Below are 24524 nucleotides of genomic sequence, written 5' to 3'. Positions count from 1 at the left end.
CTCCAAAGTGTTTTTAAAATGGGATTTAAGAGAACATGACAAGAAATTGTTGATTCTAGTGAGACAATGCATAAAGTTCAAAAGCAGAAAAGTAGCTATTGTTATGACTGGGGAAGTGTAGGAAACCGACTGTAAAGCGAAGTCAAGAGAGTTGGCAGAAAAGTTGACTTTTTGTCGTGGCCCCAGCACTACTCAAAACAGGAAATGTGGGAGAGCTCCAGGGGCATGTCTGAGTCTGTGAGCTGCCACTGAACACTAGGAGTCAGCAGGCACAATGAAGTCTCCCTACCTGTACATTTCGGAAGTTAGCACACATTGTATCAGCAGGAGGACTTACGCAGGTGGCTGGACCTTGGTCCTAGAGTTCTTAATTCAGTAGGTCTATGGCAGAGTTGAGAATCTGCATTTCTAGCAAGCTCCCAGCTGGTGCTGGGGATGCATACCCACCACACTCCCAGCAGTGCCGTGATGGGCATCACTGTCACTGAGGCGAAGCAGAAAGAACCAGTATTTTGGCATTACACAGTTGGAATTTATATCCGTACTCTATATCCAGTACATACACAATGACTTGGGCCTGAGCTTTTCCTTCAGGAAAACAGAGACCAAAACATCTACTTAATATTGGGAGGAATGTGAGACTATCATGACTCACGATGCTGCTGAAACTGTCAAATGCTGTCCAATTTAGATTCAGATAAATCTAATTTATAATGTCATTTCTAACATCCACTAGCTGTGTGACCAGCAAAGTGAATCTCCAAGGGCTTGGATTCTTCATATTTAAGTGCAGACTAATAATACCTACCATTCAGGATGGCGATGTCAGGCATGCAAAAAAACCCAATAGATTTATAATGGCTGTCAATAGCTTAAGGAAATAGCGTGGTGTCCAACACAGGAAGACGTTCACCAAATGCCTTCTGCTTAGGTTTCCTTTTGCTTCAACTTTACTGAATTCTAACGTTAATTAGAAAGGGAACGGGAACATAATGATACTAACCCTACAATCACTAGAAGAAAGCATAGTAAAAATTGAAATGAAATAAAAGTGAAAATCAGAACTATTATAAAAACAAAAGGTATTTGAAAGGCTATGATCTGTGCAAAAATATTAAAAACATTTTCCTTCCATAACTTTCAGGGATCTGGAAGCCAATCGAATAAAGTATCTCACAAATTCCACCTTTCTGTCATGCAAGTCCCTCACAGTGCTGTAAGTACACAGGGGATTTCAGTCAATGAGAAGGAAACCCAGAGAATCAAGAATTCAAAGAAAACACTGACAACGAATTTTAAAGTAGTGTTTTGTTTACAGCCTTGGTCTGAAACTGCAGTACTTGGAAAGGGTACACATTGATTGATTGGTTTTGAGGGTGAGGCTGAGCCTTCCATTAAGCTGCCTTATGATTTGGGTCCTCAGCCGGTTCTTTGTCATCACTTCTGTTCACACCCTCAGCTGAACTGGCTGCCTGAGAGCGCCTGTCTTCTCACACGGTCACCAGCGGAATGTGACCGTGTACGTGGCAGTGGTTAGCTGTAGAATCATCAGGTGGCATTGCCAGTGACTCTTGCCACTTGATGTCTTTGTTGCTAAAGACGAGGAAAAAGAGCTAGTGTTTTCTGGTTGGCCAGAGATTCAGACTGGTAATTCTGCTTGCTGATTATACTTTCTCTGGGGGCCAGAAGGCAAGATAGATGGGTTACTTGGCACATTTGCACTAGTAAGTCAAAAAGCCCAAGTGCTTTGTGTTGGTTTTAATTATAGTTCTCCATAGATAGTAAGCACTTAGTAATGTTTGTTGACTGAACGAGTTGTTGGAAAGAAAGAATGGAAGAGGAAAATTGGAGAGACACTTCCCATGATAACCAGAATCCAAGCGAGCGCAGATTTATAGGCCACACTCAGAGGCTCAGATTGCTCCCAGCAGCATTTCCCAGAGACATCCTTGACTGCCCTTAGTGAGAAGCTTCTGTCTCAGCTCCCACACCAGAAGCTCCTCCCTCCGAGAGCTCCGAGGAGGCTGATTTAGTGACACCTGATCAGTGGCCTCTCCCAGGGAGAACTGATTACGCCAGCAGACACAAACCCACGGTGCTGACTCTCGCCATGTCTTACAGGTTTCTGCCTAGAAATCAAATTGATTTTGTTCCAGAGAAGACATTTTCTTCATTAAAAAATTTAGGAGAACTGTAAGTAGTAACATCTACTAGGAAGAATATGATTGCTTCTTCCAAGATTATAAATTGAAATGACTAGTGAGAGTGCTCTTCCACTAGTAGCAATCAAAATCCTGTAGACTACTGGATATTAAAAATCAACTGAGAAAACCAACAGTATCCTAAAGTCAAAAGCATATTAAAATCAGACACTGGGCATAAAACAGAGTTATTCTACACTAATTCCTCTACCTATTCCTTTGATTGATTTCATAGATGTGTGTGTGTTTGGGAGCAAATGAATGTTCTAGAACTTCTTAAATGTGGGTCATTTAATATTAGAGATCCTTTAGCTCTTATGCCTGGAGTATAGTTAATTCCAAAAAATGCTTGCTGAATGAGTAACAGACTGACTGAAATGACATTAATTAAAATAGAACAAAGTTCTGATCACTTATTGAGGAATTATGACTTCTGTAGCAGGGAAAGCAGATAAATGTGCCTAGAATGAGAATCAGATTCATACACAAATATTCAGGGCACGGAGGTAATATTTTCTGTTCAAATTCATGTTTTGTAAGTCTAAACCTTCTTAAGTGCATTTGTGTTACAATTGATTCATTTCTCCCTCCCATAATTGTGTATCGCTGAAAGTTAAAATTAATTATGTTACATTACAAATTGTGGCAATTGGGAAAGAAAGCTCCTCCTCCTGACAGCGGCCTTAAAGTGAAAATGAATGTCTTAACCTTTCCCTCCCATTCTTTGTGCATTGTTTTCTAATCCAGAAAGAACTAAGGAAGATAACTAAATCTTCTTCAAAAATAAGTCATGAGTAATTGTGATAATTCAATCTAAATAATAAATGTTACAAGGTAAATCCACCCATGTTTATTAAGTGCCCAGTATATGCAAAGTTCTGCATTAGAACTAAAACTGTTATCATTTTGTGGGAAAAAAATTAAAGGCAGCTCATTCAGAAGAAACTTCCTGGAAGTTCTCCAGTCCAGTTCTAGAGAAGGAACATGACTTGGGTTTCAGGATGACGTAGGTCAGAAGCCAAGGCAAAGAGGGCCCTGTCTGATATACAACTTAGTGAACTAGGGATGTGGAGTTCACATTTTGGAAATTTTCCTAATTCTGTTCTCATTCTGCATGGAGGTGGAATCCACTCCAAAGGTGAAGGTTGGGACCCTGCCTAAGAGATACTAGCTGCTATTTTTAAAGTCACCCATAACCCATTCCAATCCACTCACTGTCTGGGAGGTACGAGAAATTTAGCAGTTGCTAGAGGTAACCTGAACAGAATATTTATACAACTTGAGCTGACAAGTGTCAGGCGATTTTACTGTACTATCATGATTTCAGATTCATCCTAGGGAGGAACAAGCAAACGCACCTGAGGCCCTGACATTCTTTCCCCCAAGAGAATCTATTTCTCTATGTAGCACTTTTAAGAACAGTCTCCCAGTCATCAACATCTTGGCCTTTTGGCATGTTCTCTCTGAGCATGCGCACCTGTGGCATTTTTCTGCACCATGATCCAGGTGTGCTCCTCCCATCTGGAGCACCTGATCCAAATTCCCACTAGCAGGGCTTGAGGCTTCGATGTGATGACAGCACGTCCAAAGCTATCTGCTTAAAACTAAACTCATAGTGCATCCTAAGCCACACCAAGTTCTTCCCCGGAACCTCGGTAGGGGTATCAGTGTCCTTCCCAGAAGCCAGCCTTAAAGACCGCTCCCTTGCCCTGTGCCTCACTCATAATGCCTTAAATTCTCTCAGTCTTAAGCTCCGCTAGTGTCCCTGTCAAGCCTTCATCAGCTTTCACCCGGTCCATATGGAAGCTTCCTTCCTGATCTCCCTCCTCTGACTCTCTCACTTTTTAACCCTTCTTTATCAGTTATCCACAATGCAGAGCACATGGCACTGTCCTCCTTAATGTTCTCACTTTTTGTTCCCTGCTGTTTAACAAAGCCCTTGGCATGGTTCTCAAATGTCAATGTGCCAGGGAACATTGGTTTAAATGCATGTTACCAGGCTTCCTATCTGAGATTTTGATGTTGTAATTCTGGCCTGGGCACTGGAATGTGGTCATTCTGGGAGCATCCTCAATAATTCTGATACTGGACTGTACCCTAAGAGTACTGTTTTGGAGTGTGTCCCGTCTTCATGCACTTTTCCAGGCTCTCTTTCCCTACATTCCCCTATATTTTTTCTCCTCTGCCCCTGTTGGATCATTAGCTGACTCCTGAAGATGTTGTTCAATTCCATTCAATCTGTTTCTCTGGTCACACTTAACCCTCACCTGAAAATCTGTTTTTCTTTTATTCCACCTAAAATGTTCAAGCTCTGTTCAAACACTATCTGATTTCTCCATCTGTCTTTTATCTGTTCTTTTGTAACAGAATTTTTTCATACTCTTTTTGTTTGATAACTTGGCTGTATTAGTCCATTTTCTGTTGCTGTAACAAAAATACCTGAGGCTGGATGCTTTATGAAGAAAAGCGATTTATTTATTTCATGGTTTTGGGTGCTGAAAGTCCAAGATCAAGAAGCCAAGAGTTCAGGGGTCAGGCTTGCTTTTATATAACAACTTACTCTCGTGTGATCTAACTGGAGTCCTACCTGAATCTCTTCGGAGGACTGCATTCCCAATAATTTAATCACCTCCCACTAGGCTTCACATCTATAAAGTTCCATCACCTAAGCTCTGGAAACCAGTCTCCCAACGCATGAACTTTTGAGGGACAAACCACATCCAAACCACAACACTGGCCATAACTCTGAATGAAAGCTTCTTTAGGGAAAACTCTAAGTCTTAGTGATTTGTAACTGACATTTCTATCAACACCTCCAATGTATCAAGAATAGGCAAGTTTTTTGTTCACTCTTAACTAGACAATTGTACATCTACTTATATCTTTCTCTGGATCAGAAAGATATTTTAGACTCATAAAAATTATTGATTCCTTCTGATCCAAATAGATCTCTTTTCTGCATTCTATAGATTCACTTCCCTATGATTCTTTCTAAACTCTCAATTCTGTATACAAAAATAGTCCTGTTTAAGAATGTATTAAATCTACTCTTATCCATTCAAGATTGTCAAGGTAGATGCTGAGGTATGTACTGACCGATACTACTACCTGAGGTGGAATGCTCAGTAGAACACTTGACCACAAAAATATCAATTGGATAAATAAGAGATTACATATATGAAGCAAATAGGAATAACAGAAGCATGGATGATGAAAATTACAAACAGTACCCAGAAAAGAGAAATTAATCAAAGCAGATATTGAATCCAGGATGTGTTGCAGAGGGGGTAAGAGGAAATTCCAGGCAGGAACTGGCTGAGCAAAGGATTTTATGTCTATAAGTGATGGAAAACATCCATTTGTCTGATAAATGTGACCTTGTTGTATAATAAGCTATCAAGTCGGTTACATTGGATTCACATTTTCTGTTTCATCAAATGAGATGATAATAACTGTGAGGGGTAATAATCATGTCGTTTATTTCCAGAGTAATTGTTTTGGGTTTTTACTGTCATCAACAGGGATCTGTCTAGCAATATGATTATGGAGCTACCACCCCACCTTTTTAAAGACCTAACACTTCTACAAAAACTGTAAGTGCATCTCATAATCATCGGATTTCAATGACAACACCTTAGGCTTCCAAAATGATAACATCCATACTTGTTTTCCCCTTCCTTTCATGGTGAAAAAGGAACCTGTCATCCAATCCTCTTTTGTATCTTCACAAGAACCAGTTTGGAAGCCTTAAACAGCTTCAGTCTTTGTAAGTAAAATATTATAAGTTCATTCATTACAATTACAATGGAGGTGTTTTACTTAGAGACACATTTATTTTCAAGTGAGTATTTCCCATACAGGAATATGCATCCTCAGGTGATTGTGAGTATCATTATGATCGTCAATTATATTCTCAATGAAAATAAAGCCTCTTTTTTAGTATTAAATTGTGTAAAGGCCACTTCTGTGTTTGAAATGGCATACATTTCCCTCCTGAAAACTGCATATGGAAAAAATCTCATCCTACACATTTCACAATGAATTAAATTGTGATTATTTTGTTTCAGTTTAGTAAAACAAATTATATAAGACTTGGATTTTTTCCCCTGTTTCCTTCTCCTATGAGATACTACTGATATCAGTTTAGAGTGTATAGTTTTTACTTTTCAGCATTTTTTAAAAATCCCACAAATATGAACATTCAGACAATTAGTGTTGTATAATATCTTAAAATTTGAATCATCTTGGGTTTCAATGTTGTCAAGAACTTTGACAGTTGTTCTTTGGATTTCATGACTACTTTCCCCTGAGTAACCACGTGTTGGCTACAGTTCATATGTTCTACACAGAGAGCATGCTGTACTACTTGATTTTGGCCTAAGCATTTCTTTAAATAATTTCAAATACCAATCTGAAATATCACTTTTTGTTCTTATGTAGGTTTCTATTGGAAATTAATACAAGATTAAGTTCTCTTTCAACATAAACTACTGAGCATCTACTGATTGAAAAAGACTTGGTGTCTGTTTTCAAGAAGCAAAAAAGCCCAAAATCTATAAATAAGTCATTATTTTTAAATACAAGAACAACCCTCAGGATGCAGCGAGCTTGATTCTTTCCTCACTCTCTGCATACTGTATTTCTGAAAGTCCAAGTAATGATGATTGACTCCATGCCTTTCTTTCTTCATTCTTTCCCCTCTTTATTTTCTCATTTCTTTTTTCTGAGATTCACTTTTACATTTATTTCGTACACCATTTATGCAACACCAACTTCTGTGTTCTACTTCATTACTTAGGACATAATGGCTTCTGCTCTTTAGGATACTGGAGGATACTGATCATCTAATCACACAATCCATGTAAAACTAAAATTGTGACAAGGAAAGGAGTGAGAACCTTAAAAAGGAAAGACTTGAGTTCTTTCCTTGAGGGACTATGTGATGATCAGTAATATAAGTGTTTCCTCAAGTTTACTTCTGGTTGCAGACAGCAAAGGGATTCCTCTCTGAAGCACACAGAAGGCAAGGAAAATAAATGCACAGTATCAATTAAATCCTTACTCAGATCGGCCAAAAAGAAACTGAGTAAAAAGCACAAATATTTTAAGTTAAGCCTGAAAAGCTAAAAGTTTCCATTATTTTAGATTGTCCTCTTTCTGCCCATTTCCTGAGAATATGGTAACTCCCAATTCACAGCAACCTAAAGAGGTCTTGCAAATATCCATATTTATAAAAGCTTCAAGGTAATTTAAGAGTGTATGGGAAATCACTGAGACCTTTTAAGGATATCTTGTGAGGCCTGGAAAAATTACAAGAATTATGCTTCCCCTTGGAAATAGGTTGTCCTGGACTGGAGCTCCTCTTGTATCTCTCTGATTTTCCACCCTAAAGACACAGAGGTCAGGAAGAAATGAATGTTTAAATCCTGACTGAAACTTTAGTCATGCTCTCAGAACAGATGTATCAGCTCCTGAATGAAGCCTTTTAATTTCCATAGCATTGTTTTTTTGATCAATCTATGGGACAATATCATATTCATATAAAACCCCAAGGCCATTTTTGAATTTATATATTTTTGTGGTGGTGGGAGTCAAACCCAGTTCTCGCATATGCTAAGCAAGCACTCTACTGCTGAGCTACACCACAGTCTCTTGCATTTTTAAATCAAAGCAATGAATAAAAATGTTCTTTTAAGATGTAATTCTGCACATGAAGTGATCAAACCATTTCCCACATATAAGAGCTTTAAGTAAGAATAGTAATTTTCTGACTGTAAATTTTTCATCTTAAGTTGAATTACTAAAGTAAAATTTTGAAGCATCTTGTTTGAGATATGACAAAGAAAGCAATTACGACCAAGTATTACCTTAAAAACTCAAACATATTGTGTTTATTTCCTAGAGACCTGGAAAGAATAGAGATTCCAAATATAAATACAGAAATGTTTCAACCTATGAAGAACCTGTCTCACATGTATGTATGTATGAAAGAATGGAGCAGAAAGTATAGTGAAATGTTTCAAATGTTCTCATGTCAACTGTCTGATGTATCACTGAATTGTATTTTTATGCAACAAAAGTTTTTTATTGAGAACCTTTTAATTTTGTCACCTTTGGTCCAAATAGAGTTCAATATTATGATGTGCCGACATGAATGACCCTTCTCTCTGGAAACATGCTGTTTATCCAATTGAGGCCCAATCAGAGATCAGGGTACCAGAATGCCACATATTACACAAGACGAAGTCACTGGCTAACTGGTACTCAGGCGACCTGGAAACATTAATTCACCTCACATGAATGAGCAGTCGGTTGCTCTAAGATTTGAGCCCTTAGGAAGAAAGGTGCTATATAAATTCCAGGTGTTCTTACTGTTACTAAGTGCACTACAAAATGGAGGTAATTAATCTTTATAGTAGCTTTTGTTAAGTCACTTGAATATATTTGGTTAAAGTGCACTTGTAAGTTGTGCTAATATGTTTATAACATCATTTCTTTCTCAACTGTGTGATCTGTATTCTTGATTTCAAACATTAACCATTGTTGTCCACAAAAATAGGGAGGCCTCGATGTAAGATGAAAAGTCGGGTGCAGCAAGGGGCTGGAAGTGTTGGTATGAAGGTGGTTTTGGGGAGAACATTTTGGTTATGTCTGTGCAGTAGGTGTGATGACTAAAAGACGGCTGTTTGATGCATATCCACATGGTTTTCTTTGCTTCTCTTTCGGTGGCACGCTTAGATAAATACTTAACGAAGCTACCATTTCCTGCCACAGGCAGAAGGTGAAGTCTTCTTAGAATAGAACAGCTCAACCTTTTTAGAACTTGGTGGAGACCTTGCTGTTTTAATTACTGAACCTCAAGTCACAGGCAGGAAGGACCCAACAAGCAACAGAAAATGTGTTCATCTAGCTAGTTTCCTATTAAGTGACCTTCTTCTTTTATTGTCTTTGTCCTTCCCTTATTAAATACCTCCCCTCATCATCCCCATTCCTTTCACCTGCCAACTGGCCCTAGGTGTCTCTATCTGAAGACAGTGGATATAATGGAATCCTAAAACAATCAAGAGGTCAAGTCCATGTCTGCTAGGGACTCCAGAGAAGGAAAAGAAAGCAAAGCTAGACGTCAGTTCTTTTAATAGAAGGCAGGGATTAGGAAACAGGGCTCGAAGCTACTTGAGAACAGGAATTGCCTCCTGGGTCTCTGTTGGACCCAGCCAACACTCAATTATCCATTGTCCATCTGCTGATCAAAGAAATATTTGTTGAGGTCCTTAGCAGCTGCCAGGCACTATTCTAGATGCTAGGAACGTCATGGGCAACAAGAGAATGGATGTTTTTCCTGTGGCTCTTTCACTTAGCTTTGAAAATGGAGTGAATGCACCGATAAGTGCATAGTTATTAAACACCATGAAGATAAAGAGAAGCAAAATGCAGGGCTAGAAGGAGGATTGGGGTGGTTTAAATGGAAGTCAGAGTAATGTGGCATTTGGGTAGACCTGAATGGAGGGAGGAAGCAGGCCTGTCAATATCCAGGCGAGGAATTCTCCACCCCGAGGGAAAAGTACACTGTAAGAAGGGATCCAGGCCTGTTGGAGGACTAGAGCAAAGCTGTTGTGTCTGTGTGTGAGAAAGCAAAGCAGCTCAGGGCAGCCGGGGGCCCAGTCACAGGAGCCCTGATGTTGTACCAAAGTAAAGCTTTGTGTAACTTGCTTTTGTAGAAGCTGAATTTGGAGATGACAAAAAAGGGATTTGACTGAGAGGAAAGCGTAGATAAATGAAATGAAAGAGGTAGTAGAAGAATAAAAATAGAATGAGTTAATGGAATACAATCCTAACACACTGGCTTGGTGGGTGGGGTCATAATCCAAAAGATCTCACCAATTCCAATACATCAAGACTCATCATGTTTGGTTCATAAGCACTTTAAATATATTGCCTAGAGACAAGTCGTTCCCAGCCCTGGCAAAAAATCTGTGTTTAAGGCTTCTTCTCCTAGCTCCTTGAGGCTGAATTTTCCTGGTCTCAGGGACCCACCAATATCAGGGGGAAATGGCTACTTTAAGTAGACCTTAGTGTGCAAAACTAAGGAGGAAATGGGAATGTTTGTAGTGAGCTACAGAAGGTCTCTTACATCCCCGATGCAATCCCCGGATGTTGGCTAGAGATCAGTTCACCAATGACAACCTGCTCTGTGTACCACTCAATAAGAAAATAATGCAGTGTGACTGGGAGAAAAGTAGAGTCCCTGAGACTTCACATTCCCATAGATTCCCCAGCTCAACTCAGCCAACTGCTTCTGCAGTTCTGTGGCCCCGGGTTCCTACTCATCCAAAGGACACTACCTAGAGTAACATGATTTACTGAAGAACTCTCTAGCGGCATAGTCACTACTAAACAAACATAAAGAAGCAAACCTAGCAAAGTTGCTGACCTAACACAGTTGCAGCACTGAGAGGACTGCAGCTGAGGTTTCGCTATCACTACTGTAAAGTGACTCTTTTTTTCCCTTTGACTTTAGTTATTTCAAAAACTTTCGATACTGCTCCTATGCTCCCCATGTGCGACTATGTATGCCCTTGTCTGACGGCATTTCTTCATTTGAGGACCTCTTGGCTAACAATATCCTCAGAATATTTGTCTGGGTTATAGCTTTCATTACCTGCTTTGGAAATCTTTTTGTCATTGGCATGAGATCTTTCATTAAAGCTGAAAATACAACTCACGCTATGTCCATCAAAATCCTTTGTTGTAAGTATGTTTCCTATATAAATGGACAGGATATCTTCTCTGAACTGTGCACTAGATGTATAGATATATATAAATATATATGATGTGTGTGGAGATATATATATATCTTCAAATGCCATTTAATATAAATTATGTACGGTGGGGAAATTTATTTTTAAAATCTTAACGTGTTATCCTTGGTAGCTAAATTTTAGATCACATAACCTCATAGAGAAATACCCTTGGGGATCTTGGCTTGAAAATAAGGAACAGAATGATGAGTTAAGTGACATTATGGAGCAAGCGTTGTGGGTTATTCACTAAGCTTGATTAGCTTCAGTTACATAGCACCAAGGGTTCTCCAGTGCAGTAAAGGATTCCCTTTATTCATTATGCAAGTAATCCATGTTTACTGTTTTAAAACTAGCTCCTCCCCAAATAAAAGCCCTCCTTCCCCCTCTTTAAACTATTAAAGGAAAGACATAGTGTGGCTCTCTAGCACAGATTTTGAATTCCGCTGGATGCTAGGTACTCCAGTAGGTGATCACGTTAGTTTACTTGATATAGGATGAGGGAGATAAACCTAATCAGAAAACGAAAACAAGAGCTGCTGCACTACCAACAGACACTGCATCGATTCCTCACAGGTGCCGACTGCCTGATGGGGATTTACTTATTCTTCGTGGGCTTCTTCGATATGAAATACCGTGGGCAGTATCAGAAGTACGCCCTGCTGTGGATGGAAAGCCCACAGTGCCACTTCCTGGGCTTCCTGGCCATGCTGTCCAGTGAAGTCTCCGTCCTACTGCTGACCTTCTTAACGCTGGAAAAATTCCTAGTCATCGTCTTCCCCTTCAGTAACATCCGACCTGGAAAGCGGCAGACCTTGGTCATCCTCATCTGCATCTGGATGGCAGGATTTCTGATGGCTATACTTCCCTTTTGGGATGAGGATTTCTTTGGAAACTTCTATGGGAAAAATGGAGTTTGTTTCCCACTTTACTATGACCATACAGAAGCTATTGGAAGCCAAGTATATTCTCTTGGAATTTTCCTAGGTAAATTATATTTTTCATTTCCTGCATAAGCATCATTTTGAGAGACATGTCATAAACTTTGGCAAAGGTAGATTTGTCCATTTTAGAAAATAAATGAATATTGTCAAGATTAGGTGTCCTTTGTAGAAAAAGATTATTGCTATGTACTTATGGAAGTTTTATTAAACTTTTTATTGTTCAGCTTTAGTTTGAAAAACAAGGATTGGATGATCTTTTTTAAAAAAAAAAAAAACTTTTTCCTACATTTCTTTGATTTCATGTTCCTATATAGTAACTATGAGCTGAAAGAATTCTAGTCCAGTGCTGGTCCTGAAAGCCTACCAAGGTATTTGAACTCTTTTTTATAATCTAGTTATGAATCAAATCAATAATAAAATTATGGAAACTCAGTAGCAGATTATCTGAATGGAAATACCAGAAGGAATTGTTGCCTTTGGTAAAGGCAACTCTTACATCAGTAATGTAAGGATCCTTAATAAGAATATTTCCTTTTTGGTTTTCTTAATTCTCTATTTTTTGGAAAAGAAAACTATATACTTTCAGTTACACATGAATGACAAATTTAGTACCTTAAAGTTACATTTTTTTCTATTGTTTACTGTGTATTAATTCTGCTTAAAATTAAAGTCGTTCCTCTGTCCTTTCTTCAACTGTGGTATATTATCATTTCCATTTCCCCTTCCCTTCCTTTTCTCTTATCCACAAAGACACCATAGTTATAGCCATAGAGCACTGTCTATGGTCCTTTCTTTTGCATCAGGTAATTTTCATCCAGTGTGCATGTATCTATGTTCCTTCTGGTCTCTACCCTCTTCAATTGCTGTCATTTGAAACTTACTGCCTCCACTCTTAGTACTGACTTAACCCATGCTGGTCTTTTGGTCTTTGGGTCTTCCCTTCCTCCTATTTATCTGTTTATCACCCTCCCCAGAGACCTTCAATAATTTCTCTACTACTTTCAAGATCAAGTTCAAATGATTTACCTAAAACTCATCATGACATGTCTCAACCATTGTCACTAGATCTTCTTTGTCTACTCCTCTTCCTCCTCTGAAAAACTGAACACTTCATTTGCACCATTTTGAATATTCTCCTTGCACATTGTTCTACTTGGTATCTACTTGCTCATAGGAATGTCACCCACAGGATAGAGTAGGTATTCCTTGTATTTCTTCATGACTAATTTCATCATTGCTTCCAGCATAGGGGCACTTCACACACACACACACACACACACACACACACACACACACACACACATTATAGACACATTACATTCATTGTGTCTCCAAGGATTGATTTAGCACCTGCCAAGGTTGTGCACTGTATTGGGCATGGAGATACAATAGATCCAGCTGCCACAAACTTAAAAACCAGAGGGAAAGGTGTGGACAAATAAACATACTCTTACATCACAGACTGATACAAGTCAGAGAGGTCAGGATATTCCAGGAGCCATGGACCTGAAGACTAGAGAAGCCTTCTCAGTAAAAATGTATGCAAACTGAGGCTCAAAGGATGAGGTAGTATGGGGGAGCAGTAAGGGGGCTGTGTCCTAGAAAAAGACATCATGTGTTCAGAAGCCGAAGCCAGGGAGCAAGGCCAGATGAATCACTAAAGTAGTTTGGCTGAATGAATCTTACAGTTAAGGCATGAGGGCCTACCACAATGGGTTAAGCACCCAGTGCATATTCCATATGGATAAAGAGATAGTAACACACACACACACACACATACACACTCACATATTGTCCTTGTCACCATTACCATCTCTATAGACATTGCTTATATGTATAGGTGTCCCAGAACTCTAGACAAAGTACATTTCTGTCTGTTTGAAAAATATAAGTATGTACAATTTTTAATTGTTTAATTGTAGAATAGTTTGGATTTAGAGCAAAGTTGTAAGGTTAATATAGTTTTACCTGTTGCTAACACCTTTCAATACTATAGTAGATTTAGAATATGTACTTTTCATCCTTTCTCTAAGCCTATTTCTAGAATGCAAGCCAGAGGGATGTTTTCTACCAAAGTCATTTCATTTTTTGCTTAACTAAGCTCTGACAAATCAGTTTTATAAAATTTTATAGTATGGTTTATACTGAGATTTATTTCATGGAACCTGAAATCCTTTTGATAAAAACAAACTTGAATTTAAAGTATTTTCTCCAGACTTTACCAGTCTCACATACAGTCTAGATTCAGATTAACACTGTTTTAAACAACTGTGAAAATATACGCAAGTTTTATGTTGACTATAAGGAATTACATAAGCACTTGCGATTTTTATTACAGACAGACTAAAGCAGTTAAAATGACCAAGAACTCAGTTTTATAGGGAATAATAATATTTAATTAAAATCTCATAAATACAGAAGAATGATTCATGTAGTTGATTCTCTAAGGTTTTTTCTTATTTCTTTTTTAAAAATGAGTCTGAAGAGTTCTGATCCATGGCAGTTAAATCACTAAAGAAAAAATTCTTTTAAACATGTATTTTTGTTCCATGTATTATTTTCCTTTAAGAACAAAAAGCATTAAGTATAATATTTCTGAGGCAGTAGTAATAATAACAAGTTCTATGATTATAGTAATCCCTTGAAGTTTGAAGTTGCAAAAAGCTAAAAACATTTTTTAAAAAGTGTTTTTCACACTTTAAATAAGTTAGGATTTATTTTATGATATATCTAGATCTGAATTTAGAAGTCTATAATTCTTCACAAAGGCTTTATGTCTTTAAAATGTGTTTGTTTGTTGGTTGGTTGCTTGTATGTTTGTTTTTTGGTACCAGGAATCAAACTCAGGACCTTGCGCTTGCCAGGCAGACACTTGAAATCTCTTTTGAACTGGAAAACTCAATTGATTCCTTCATCTTATTTCCCTAAACACAGAAATTTTAGTTCAGTATCTCTGGGCATATACAAAAGAATGCTTCTTGAAAGTCTCAGGGTTAAAAGGCACCATATTTAATATCCAAATACCCGAATATTCTATTGTTGATTTATTCTTCCAAAATGTTCAGAGGTGTGTTTTTCTTTCCCCAACAGGTGTAAATTTGCTGGCTTTTGTCATCATCGTGTTTTCTTATATTACTATGTTCTGTTCCATTCAAAAAACCACTGCGCAGACAGCAGAAGTGAAGAATTACATTGGAAAAGAGGTGGCCGTTGCAAACCGTTTCTTTTTTATAGTGTTCTCTGACGCCATCTGCTGGATCCCTGTATTTGTAGTTAAAATCCTTTCCTTGCTCCGAGTGGAAATACCAGGTCAGTCACTTCTGGGGTTCCTAAGTATGCTGTGCCATCTTACAGGCCTTCCTGCAACAAGCCCAGAATCCAGAACAGTGTCCATGATACCTAAGGCTTCAATACAAAGAGTTCTTATTTTCCCGAAGTATTTTGGAATTGGCATTCTAAGATGGAAACGGGGTAGTAGTCCAATCCAGGGAGGATTTATTTAAAAGTGGGAGCTAGAGAGAAAGTAAATCTGATCACCTTGCTTCTGCCTGAGACAGACAGTGGTTCTTCAGCAGGGATATGAAAAAATTAAAACATATGCATTCAGTGTCTACTAGACCTCTGGATTTTATCTCCAGGCGCTAACACACACAGGTGTTTTGCAAAAGCTCCCTTACGATTCTGATTCACACACACCTGGATGGAACCACTGGCCTACTGCATGCTCCTACCTATGAAATATACTGAATTCTGTGGAATGCTGGATGCCTCATGGAAGAGGCTCAACCAAAAGGCCTGCTTCCCAGGATACACAGGATACAGCCCAACTTAAACGGAGAGAATCAGCTTCCATGAGTAAAGCTTTCCCTAGAAGTGTTTTCTAAGACCTAGAGATCAGGACAGTTTTTGGACTTTCCAATGTTAGGCTGACTCTGTGACGCAGACTTCAGGATCACCTTCAGTGCATTATTTCAGCCAATAGCAGATTTATTATAGGAGTGAATCTCAGGTAGGAATTGTGTCTCATGCATCTTGTAACCCCACTCTCATGCAGGACGTCTGCCTCAGTGTAAGCCCTGATAAAAGGGTAACAAATGTGCGCATGACAAACAGCTCTAATGACCTTTTGTTTAGCTCATGCTCAGTTGCTTTCCTACAAAAGGGTATGGGACAGCCTCGGCAGCTTTATCTTCACAAGCAAGCATAGAGGTCTTGCAAGCTTGTGAGATGCGGAAGTGAAAATCAGGGGAGAGGTGAACGCTTGGGAGCCCTTGCTGGTCTGATAGTAAGAGGAGAAGCCCTAAGCATTTATGTGAGATCATTTGAAAGCCAATCAGACAGGATATGAGCAGCAAAGTTCATTCAATATTAATAATCCCAGATGTTCTCTTGAACAGTCTCCAATCTATGACTACTACCTAGACTGCCTCAATTTTTATATCCTACCATTTCAAATACAACAGGACTTAGGCGTCCATTGGTGTCCATTGCTCAGGGAATGAAGTCCAAATGTTGGTATTAGCATTACAATATTCCTTTCTTTTCACCTCACCCTCACATAGCCTGGGATCCAAGCTTATTAGAATGTTTGGACTTTTTCTTCTGCACTTTCCTGCTATGACATCAGCTTTTGCTGAAGTGTGTCCCTCTTCCTGATTATATTTACAATGAATAAGATTGCAGCCTACTAAATCCCTTCTTATCCTGCAAGGCTGAGCCCAAATGCTCGCTCCTCTGTGGTACCTTTCCTGACCTCGTGCACGTGCTTCTCACCCAGCTGCTTAGCTGCCCGTGACAGTCCATTAACTTCATCCAAGCTGCCTGACATCAGCATTATTCTTGAAAGTGTCCATTGCTCCCTTAAGGTTGTAAGCTTCAGAAGGGTAGGGGCCATATCTTATTCACCTCTGCATTTTCCACAGTGCTTTTCATATAGTGTTGTTCAAAAAATGAAAAAGCAGCTGCCATGCTGTGAGCTCCCCTAGGGAAAGCATGGGAGGTAGGCACACAGGAGGCTGTCGCCAAGCATGTGAGCTCCAAAGCAGACCTTCCCCAGTCAATCAGAGAAGCTGAGTTCATTCAATAATGGAAGAATGGATGGTGTTTACCTCATCAACCTCCCCACTTCTGTCTGCTCGCCTGCAGATGTACTTTCCCACTCCAGACACTCACTTGTCCCAGCTGTAGGGTAGGTGGAAGAAATTCCCTGAATGAAGCCAACAGAGTTCTGAGTTCCTGTCCTGACCTAGTCACTAACCTGCGGAGGGAATTTGAAAGTGATCGCCTCATCTCAATGACACTCTTTCTAGATGATTGCATCAGTAAGTTCTCACTAGAGAAACAGATTTAATATATAATATATACATGTATAAGGATTTACAAAGTAGGCTTACAATGACCACCTGCCAGGTCAGGTGTGAAAGAATGCAAAAGGGGTGTCTGCATCTTGGAGATCCAATGCATCCAGTCAAAAGACAGAGTCCTGAAGCACACTATAGTGTCCTGTGTGAGTCTATATCAGGAGGCTGAAGGTTCTGCAATAGAAGACTAAAGGGTCTATGCTAGATGGCTGAAGAGTCTGCGCTGGAAGCCAGGGGATGGCTTCCCAGGGGAAGGTGAAGACTGGAGCACCTCTGAAGAAACGCAAGCAAGATTTCCTTCTTCACTGCCATTTTTACTGCATTCAGGCTACAAGCCTATTGGCTACAAGCCTATAGGCGGGTCTTCTGTCTTCCGTAAATCCATTCAGCCATGCCTACAACTATGCTGATCCAACTGGGCATTTCTTACTCAGACACCGTGTGCACTTAGCTATCGCAATGGCCGCCCACATTTCTTCCATTTCTTGTATTCTGTGTCTGTTCATTCTTTGAGCCTTTTCCTCTCTCTACTAGTTTACAAGGGTTATCCAAACAAGGTATCCTAGAAATGTATTTTCTGGAAATACATGTATTTCTGGGAGTGTATTCTCCAGAAGTCCAAGATCTAAGTGTTGGCAAGGTTGATTTCACTAATTATGAGCTCCACAAATGTCACTAGAACAGGAAAAATGGTCTTGTAAAACCGTGACTCGGGGCCAGGGGTATAGCTCAGCAGCGCAGCACCCATCTGGCAAGCGTGAGGTCATGAGTTTGATTCCCAGTACTGAAAAAAAAGAAAAAAAACAAAACATGACTATGCCATACACCAGTCCTTCTCCACATTTATGTTCAGTACTCCAAGGTTCGCCTGGAACATAATAGTAGGCCCAGGAGAGACAACTGTGTGACACTTGACAGTGGTCTTCCTGCTTGTCCAGCTTCCCATGGTGTTGCAGGAAATGCTACAGCCACTGACCTAGATCCACCCCGTTCCTACCTTCAAGATCCCTGGGGTCTGCTGGTCAGGGCATGTGGCGGATAATACCTGGATTAACCCAGAAGATGAGCCAGCTGTAACCCTGCAGCCTCAGACACAGCTGCGAATTCAAATTAGGGTGTCTCCGTGAGACTGAACAGGGAGCCTCATTCAGGGTGCAAATTGCTCATGAAACCTTCAGTGGCCTATTTGTCTTTGCCTACTTGAAAGCAGGTGCTGTGGGGAATTGTTTTTCAGCCAGGCTGGGGTAAGAATACTGGTCAGTATTTCTTTGGGGAGCACAACAGACAGAACCCCAACTACTTTGTTTTCCTTCAATCATGATTTTTTTTATCTCAGTATCTTTTATTGTATGCTTGATGCATTTAGAGGTAATCCCAAGGCAAGCACTGCATAGGGGTGTTATCTGGCTTGTAGATGTTTGTACAAAAGACTGTTAAGACTACATGGTCAGTTCCCGCTGCAGGAAACAGATTTTGTCTTTTTCATCAAGGATAAAATGTTAAAAATTAATAAATCAAAGGTAGGAGAGTCCTTCCATTTTCCTTCCAGTTTTAAAAAATGGGACAAGGGAGAGCAGATGGGATGGGAAAAAAGGAAAGCAAATATAGAAAAAAAAAAAAAGGAGAGCTGAAAAGAAAGGAAGAAGGAGACAGAGGTAGGGAGGTCGGATAAGCTGCCAGAAAAGAGAGAAGAATAAAATGTTAAAGGGAACAAAGGTAGCATCAAGACAAAAATGAAGCTATAGGGGCGAAAGGAGACAGAAGGAAAGGAAGCAAAGGACAGTGAGAAAATGTGTCATTGGTCTTGCTCTCCAGATCTTCACCCAGCTAGGAGTTATTTGAAAATAATTTCTCTCTCTGTCTTTCTGTCTGTCTCTTTCTCCTGCCATCCTTCTTTCTCTTTCCTTTCTCTTTCTTTCTCCCTCTCCCTCTCCCTCTCCCTCTCCTTCTCTCTCTCTTTCTCTCTCTCTCTCTCACAGTACTGAGAATTAACCCCAGGACCCCTTGCATGTTAGACAAACCATTCTAGCCTGACTTACATGTCCAGCACTTTTTGTTTTATATTTTGAGACAGAAACTCCTTAAGTTTCCCAGGCTGGGCTTGACTTTGTTATCCTCCTGCCTTATACACCCAAGTAGCTAGGGTTACAGATACGTACCAGCACACCCAGCTTCTTTGAATCTATGGGGACCTAGAAAGTGGTAGATTCTTTGGCTTTGCTTAAGAGTCTCAGGTATTGGTGCTAAAAAACAACATCCACAGAAATGACTACCTGAGTCCACTGGATTCAGTCAAACTACTATCAGCTCCCTTTTACAAAGAAGGAATTCTTTAGAGCAAGGTATTTTTCCAGGGTCACATCTAAGAAATGTCTCATCCAAGGGGCAGGCTGCCCTTCAAGGGGCGAAATACATTTCATTCTAACCCAGCAGGTGATACACTCAGGAATGGCACTATCATTCCAAACTTCTCCTCACCAAGACCCTTTTGTGGCCTTTTTGCCTAAATCTATACAGCTGTACACAAAAAGAATTGGTCGGGGTTGAAGAACTCACTTCTCTTCAAATGTTGAGGGGACAATAACAGGATAATGGGATCACCATGGGAATACCAGGGCAATGAACCTTTTGAACCAGAAGTTTCCTGAACCTGTTCTATAAGGAATATTTTCTTTTTTTAAAATTCTTTTACAAACAAAGGCAATAAGAACAAGAAAAATGCATCATATAACAATTCATAGTTTGCAAAGTGTTTTCAGATTATTTCTTCTGGTTTTGTCTTAACAACAATCTGTGACTTAGTTACTGGAACTCAGAAAAATAAAACCTTTTGAATCCTTAGCTCCTGTGTTCTTCCAACAAAGAGATTTACAATAAAGTGAGAGGAAACACAGATGTATGAAGTAGCACTCTCATAAATAGCCCTGGCTGTGAAGAGTTATTTGTATTTTGTGTCTACTTAAATCTTTGCCTTCAATCTGAGGAAGTAGCTCAGTGGTAGAGCTACACTGAGTTCAGTTCCTAGCACTAAAAAAAGAAATCCTCATCACCTTCTATTCTTTTTCACACTTTGTTTCCTCCTTCTGCAGGCACAATCACTTCCTGGATAGTGATTTTCTTCCTTCCGGTAAACAGTGCCTTGAACCCAATCCTCTACACTCTCACCACCAGCTTTTTTAAGGACAAGTTGAAACAGCTACTTCACAAACATCGGAGGAAATCAATTTTTAAGATTAAAAAAAGAAGTTTATCTACATCCATTGTATGGACAGATGACTCCTCTTCACTTAAACTTGGAGTTTTGAACAAAATAACACTTGGGGACAGTATAATGAAACCAGTGCCCTAGTAATGGTTTTGGATCACTTGACCTTTGAAGGACTACCTGTAACAGGTACAGCTGTTGGAAGATGGCATCTGCAGTGCATTCAATCTTGGCCAGTGGTGACCATTCCTGCACAAGGACACAGCAGAATGACTGCTGGCCCTGCATTTCAGGGGCAGCTCTACTACCTATCAACTGTGCTAAGAACTACACCAAGGGGCCCTTCTCTTACACACCTGAAATGCATGTGTGAATCTATACAGAGTAGGGTACCATGCAGTTGATCCCTAGCTAGTCGACACTACAGATGTTCCCATGAATGTCCACCAGTAGACACTGCATAGCCTTCCACATCTAGTTGCACTGTCCATAAAATAAAACCATTCATGGCATCTTATTCTAGAGTGACCATAGTAACATAAATCTAACATCTCTTTCCTTGCTTTTTTTAATAGCAAATAAAATCATTAACATCTTGTCAGTGCTTTTATAGCAAAGAATTTCTGAGATCCCCCCCCCACCATGTCCTACCTGTGAAAGCTGGTAGGGTAGGAACTTTGAAATCAGAACTTCATGCAAAGTTGCCATATCTAACATGCAGAGAAGCACACTGTTAAGCCAGCTACCATTTGCCTTTTTTAGTTTTTAAGTTCAGAATTTTACTCTTCCTAAAATTTCCCAGCATACAAAGGAAAACTGAGCATTCCAACTGCCAAAAACTATATGGTAATGTTTTAAGAATAATTTTTGGAGCAGTAGCCCTCCTGCTGTTAAATTCTCCCTTCACAGAACATACAGAGAAGTGTTAAAGGAGACCCAAGAATACTGGTTGAATTGGGAACCACTTGTTTACTAGATAAATTCCTTTTTTAAATTAAAAATCCAGTAAGTTTGGACTTGTTCTGCAAAACTGAAAAATGCCTGTGAAGGCTTGGATGTCTTTTGTACTGAAAGTTTATACGTTAAAAAAGAATCAGATAAATAAAATTATATTTTGCACTTGTTGTATATTATTTAAGTTTAATCATGACCATGGTTAGGGTTTACTGATTGTTAAGCACATTTCTCCTGACAAAGAATAAAACTAGGAAGTGTAGCACTTTACTTAAAAAGATACCCTTACATTTTTCTTCCTCTTCCCTATTTGCAAAAACATGAGACGGTAAGTTAACTTCTTTACCATTCACTTCATTCTGAGTTCCTGTATTGAGGTAAAATAGAATCATGTGACTGAAAAGTCCTATTTCCTTCTGTTTGATGTTCAGTGTGGTACCTTCTTCTCCAGAAACATCCAGGAGGCAAACTCAGTGATTCTGTGTTACAGCCATCCTGGTGATTTACTTGTTATTACTTAATAATGACCAAAATATGACTTGCTTCATTTTGATCAAGTAAGGTATTTCTTACATAAGTGAACTTTTGCACTAGGATTCTGGAAGCAATGTTCCTTCCCATTGACTAAGCCGCCCTTCTTTTATGGTTTCAATCTTCCCTTCATCTTTTCAATACAAGGAATTTCTTCATAGCTGGTTCTCTAGATTCACTGATATTTTATTAAATTCCCTTAGTCAGTCCTTGATCACTATTATAGTTTGGACTTAAATTAAATGTTCCCCAAAGGCTATGTGTTAAGGGCTTGGTCTCCAGCTAGAGGCACTTTTGGGAAGTGGCAGATTCTTTAGCAGCTGGAACCTAGTGGGAGGAAGTTAGGTCATTGGGTTGTGTCCTTGAAGGGATATTGGGCTCCCAGCCCCTATTCTCTTTTTGCTTCCTCTCAGCCATGAGGTGAAGAGGTTTCCTCTGCCATGTGTTCTCATCACAACACACTGTGCTACAATGGGTATAAAGTTACAAACCCAAGCAACCATGGACTGAGACGTCTGAAACCATGGGCCAAAATATATCATCCTCCCTTTAAATTGTTTATCTCAGGTATTTTGTCATGACAGTGAAAAGCTACATAAGATCATCAGGTGATTTACTTCCTAATGTATTTCTCAATAGTAGGAAAATAAATAAGGGATAGACTCTAAGCCTATGGTATTTTAATTTGAGCACAAGTGTGTGTCTCCCATTCTTCAAAGGAATTGTCCACAACCCATGAATGAAGCATGTGAGAAGGGGGTCAGGTGTGGATACTGAGCAGCATGCATGAGGAGAAGCAAAAGATCAGAGGCTTTAGGGAAATTGAGAGATAGATGGAAAAATGAAAGCTATGTATTGATCAGCAACTTACCAGCAAATACCAGAAAGTTGAAATCTGATACCTTAGTGATTTCTAATCTTATTTCTGCACTGATATACAGGTGCAAAATCATTAGAAAGATTATGATTTTAGCAAATAATAGTTTTATATCTAAATTAAGTGAGATCTCTTGTATTAGGTCAAACCTATTTTCGAAACCCAGTGTATCTATGTAGTTATGAAACTATCACCTGAGTTCTTGAATCATTTCCTACCATATAAATCATGAGCCATATAAACATCAATTAGATATCACTCAAGAATTTAAGAGACCATAGACTATATCACCTCTCAGTGGGAGAGAGTGAAGGCATATCACCTGCTCCACATCCCCCATGTACATCTGTATAACTAACATTTTGTCTTGAAGGGAAAAAGAAAGCGTATGCTTAAAAGTGAAAGTGGAACCTCAGTGAAAGTACAGAAGGATAGTTTATGGGGTATCTATGTTACATATAACGATGCTTGTTTGTATCATCTTGTTTCGTTCCTAAGTCTCAGTTCTTTCCTCCATCAAAATGGTTTGTAGCTATTGTGTCTACTGAAATAGCTTTCTGCTGTTCAGGAGTTTTAAATGAAATCACACATATCTGAACTTTATATACACGTGGCAGTACCTCTATGCTCACCCTCACATTGCACCCCAGGGCTACATGCAGCTCAAGTCAGCTGAGTTCCGTGGCATCATGAAGCCCATCACCCTCTTACAGATATTAATTTCTTCAGGATGACTCTGGTGCCAGATCAAGTCCATGTTTGGAGACTTGCTACCTATCTGCTCATGTTACATTTTTAAGAATTTAACTCCCCTCAGGTGATTCTTCTCTCTGGTCTACCAGCTTCAAATTAGTAAGCAATGTGGAGATCCAGAGAACATCTATGATAATATTGAGAAATGGTAAAGTATCAGCAGTTATATGTAACTTATAATTGTAGCTTCCATAATTAATCATGAATACGTGGGAGACATATTTCTTTTTAGTGTTGCAGTGCACCGCAAAAGGACATGTAAAGCTGCCTTACCTCTACTTGAGAAACAAAATGCTAAAGATAAACATCTAGCACTTCTTCTGCTCTTGTTCTGGTGAATAAGAAAGAGACTATGATTTTAAAACTCTTCATATTTATCTGTTTGTATATTTTTCTGTGTTTATGTCATTTGTTGGACATCCTGTTTATGCAAGATGGAAGATGGATATTTAATCATGAAAATGTTCGTTTCTGACCCACATAATGAAATTAGACTATTCTTTTAAATGACTTTTCAATAGGAGACTTCAAAGTCCTTAAGAAACACTTTCTAAACTTTGTAAGCTGATTAAAATCTAATATTCAACATATTTCATTAGAACAGCCTTCGGGATATTTCCCCACATGCCACATAGGGGAGGAATAAATTACAAATGAAGAAATAGGGAACAATGTGGCCCGGTTATGAAATAGTACATCCACAAATAGGAATTTTCTGTCTCCACAGCCTGGCCCCAGCCCACAAGGATACCTATAAACCCACAACTAGTTTCTATACAAAAAAGAACTTTCTGGACCACCTAGAAACCAATAAGACTGTCCTTGATTGAGTGATTGTCTGAGCTAATGATGCTATGGAGTTTTATTTAGTGATCTAGAATTCATTCCCTTTCCTGCTATA

General features: G+C 39.2%; 1 protein-coding gene across 1 annotated transcript in view; it reads left to right on the top strand.

Moving 5' to 3' along the window:
* Rxfp2 (relaxin/insulin-like family peptide receptor 2) overlaps positions 1-20812 on the top strand; it is a 55316-nt gene extending 34504 nt beyond the window's left edge. The window contains exons 10-18 of the mRNA XM_013515731.1: positions 1145-1216; positions 2122-2193; positions 5723-5794; positions 5896-5967; positions 8104-8175; positions 10720-10949; positions 11576-11986; positions 15034-15252; positions 20393-20812. Coding sequence (XP_013371185.1) covers positions 1145-1216; positions 2122-2193; positions 5723-5794; positions 5896-5967; positions 8104-8175; positions 10720-10949; positions 11576-11986; positions 15034-15252; positions 20393-20652 — 1480 coding nt within the window. The 3' untranslated portion in view covers positions 20653-20812. The remainder of the gene's footprint in view (positions 1-1144; positions 1217-2121; positions 2194-5722; positions 5795-5895; positions 5968-8103; positions 8176-10719; positions 10950-11575; positions 11987-15033; positions 15253-20392) is intronic.
* The last annotated feature ends 3712 nt before the right edge of the window (positions 20813-24524 follow it).

Source organism: Chinchilla lanigera, unplaced genomic scaffold (genome assembly GCF_000276665.1).
Source record: "Chinchilla lanigera isolate Chin_1 unplaced genomic scaffold, ChiLan1.0 scaffold00030, whole genome shotgun sequence".
Lineage (NCBI taxonomy): Eukaryota > Metazoa > Chordata > Mammalia > Rodentia > Chinchillidae > Chinchilla > Chinchilla lanigera.
This window is presented reverse-complemented; position numbering and strand designations above follow the sequence as displayed.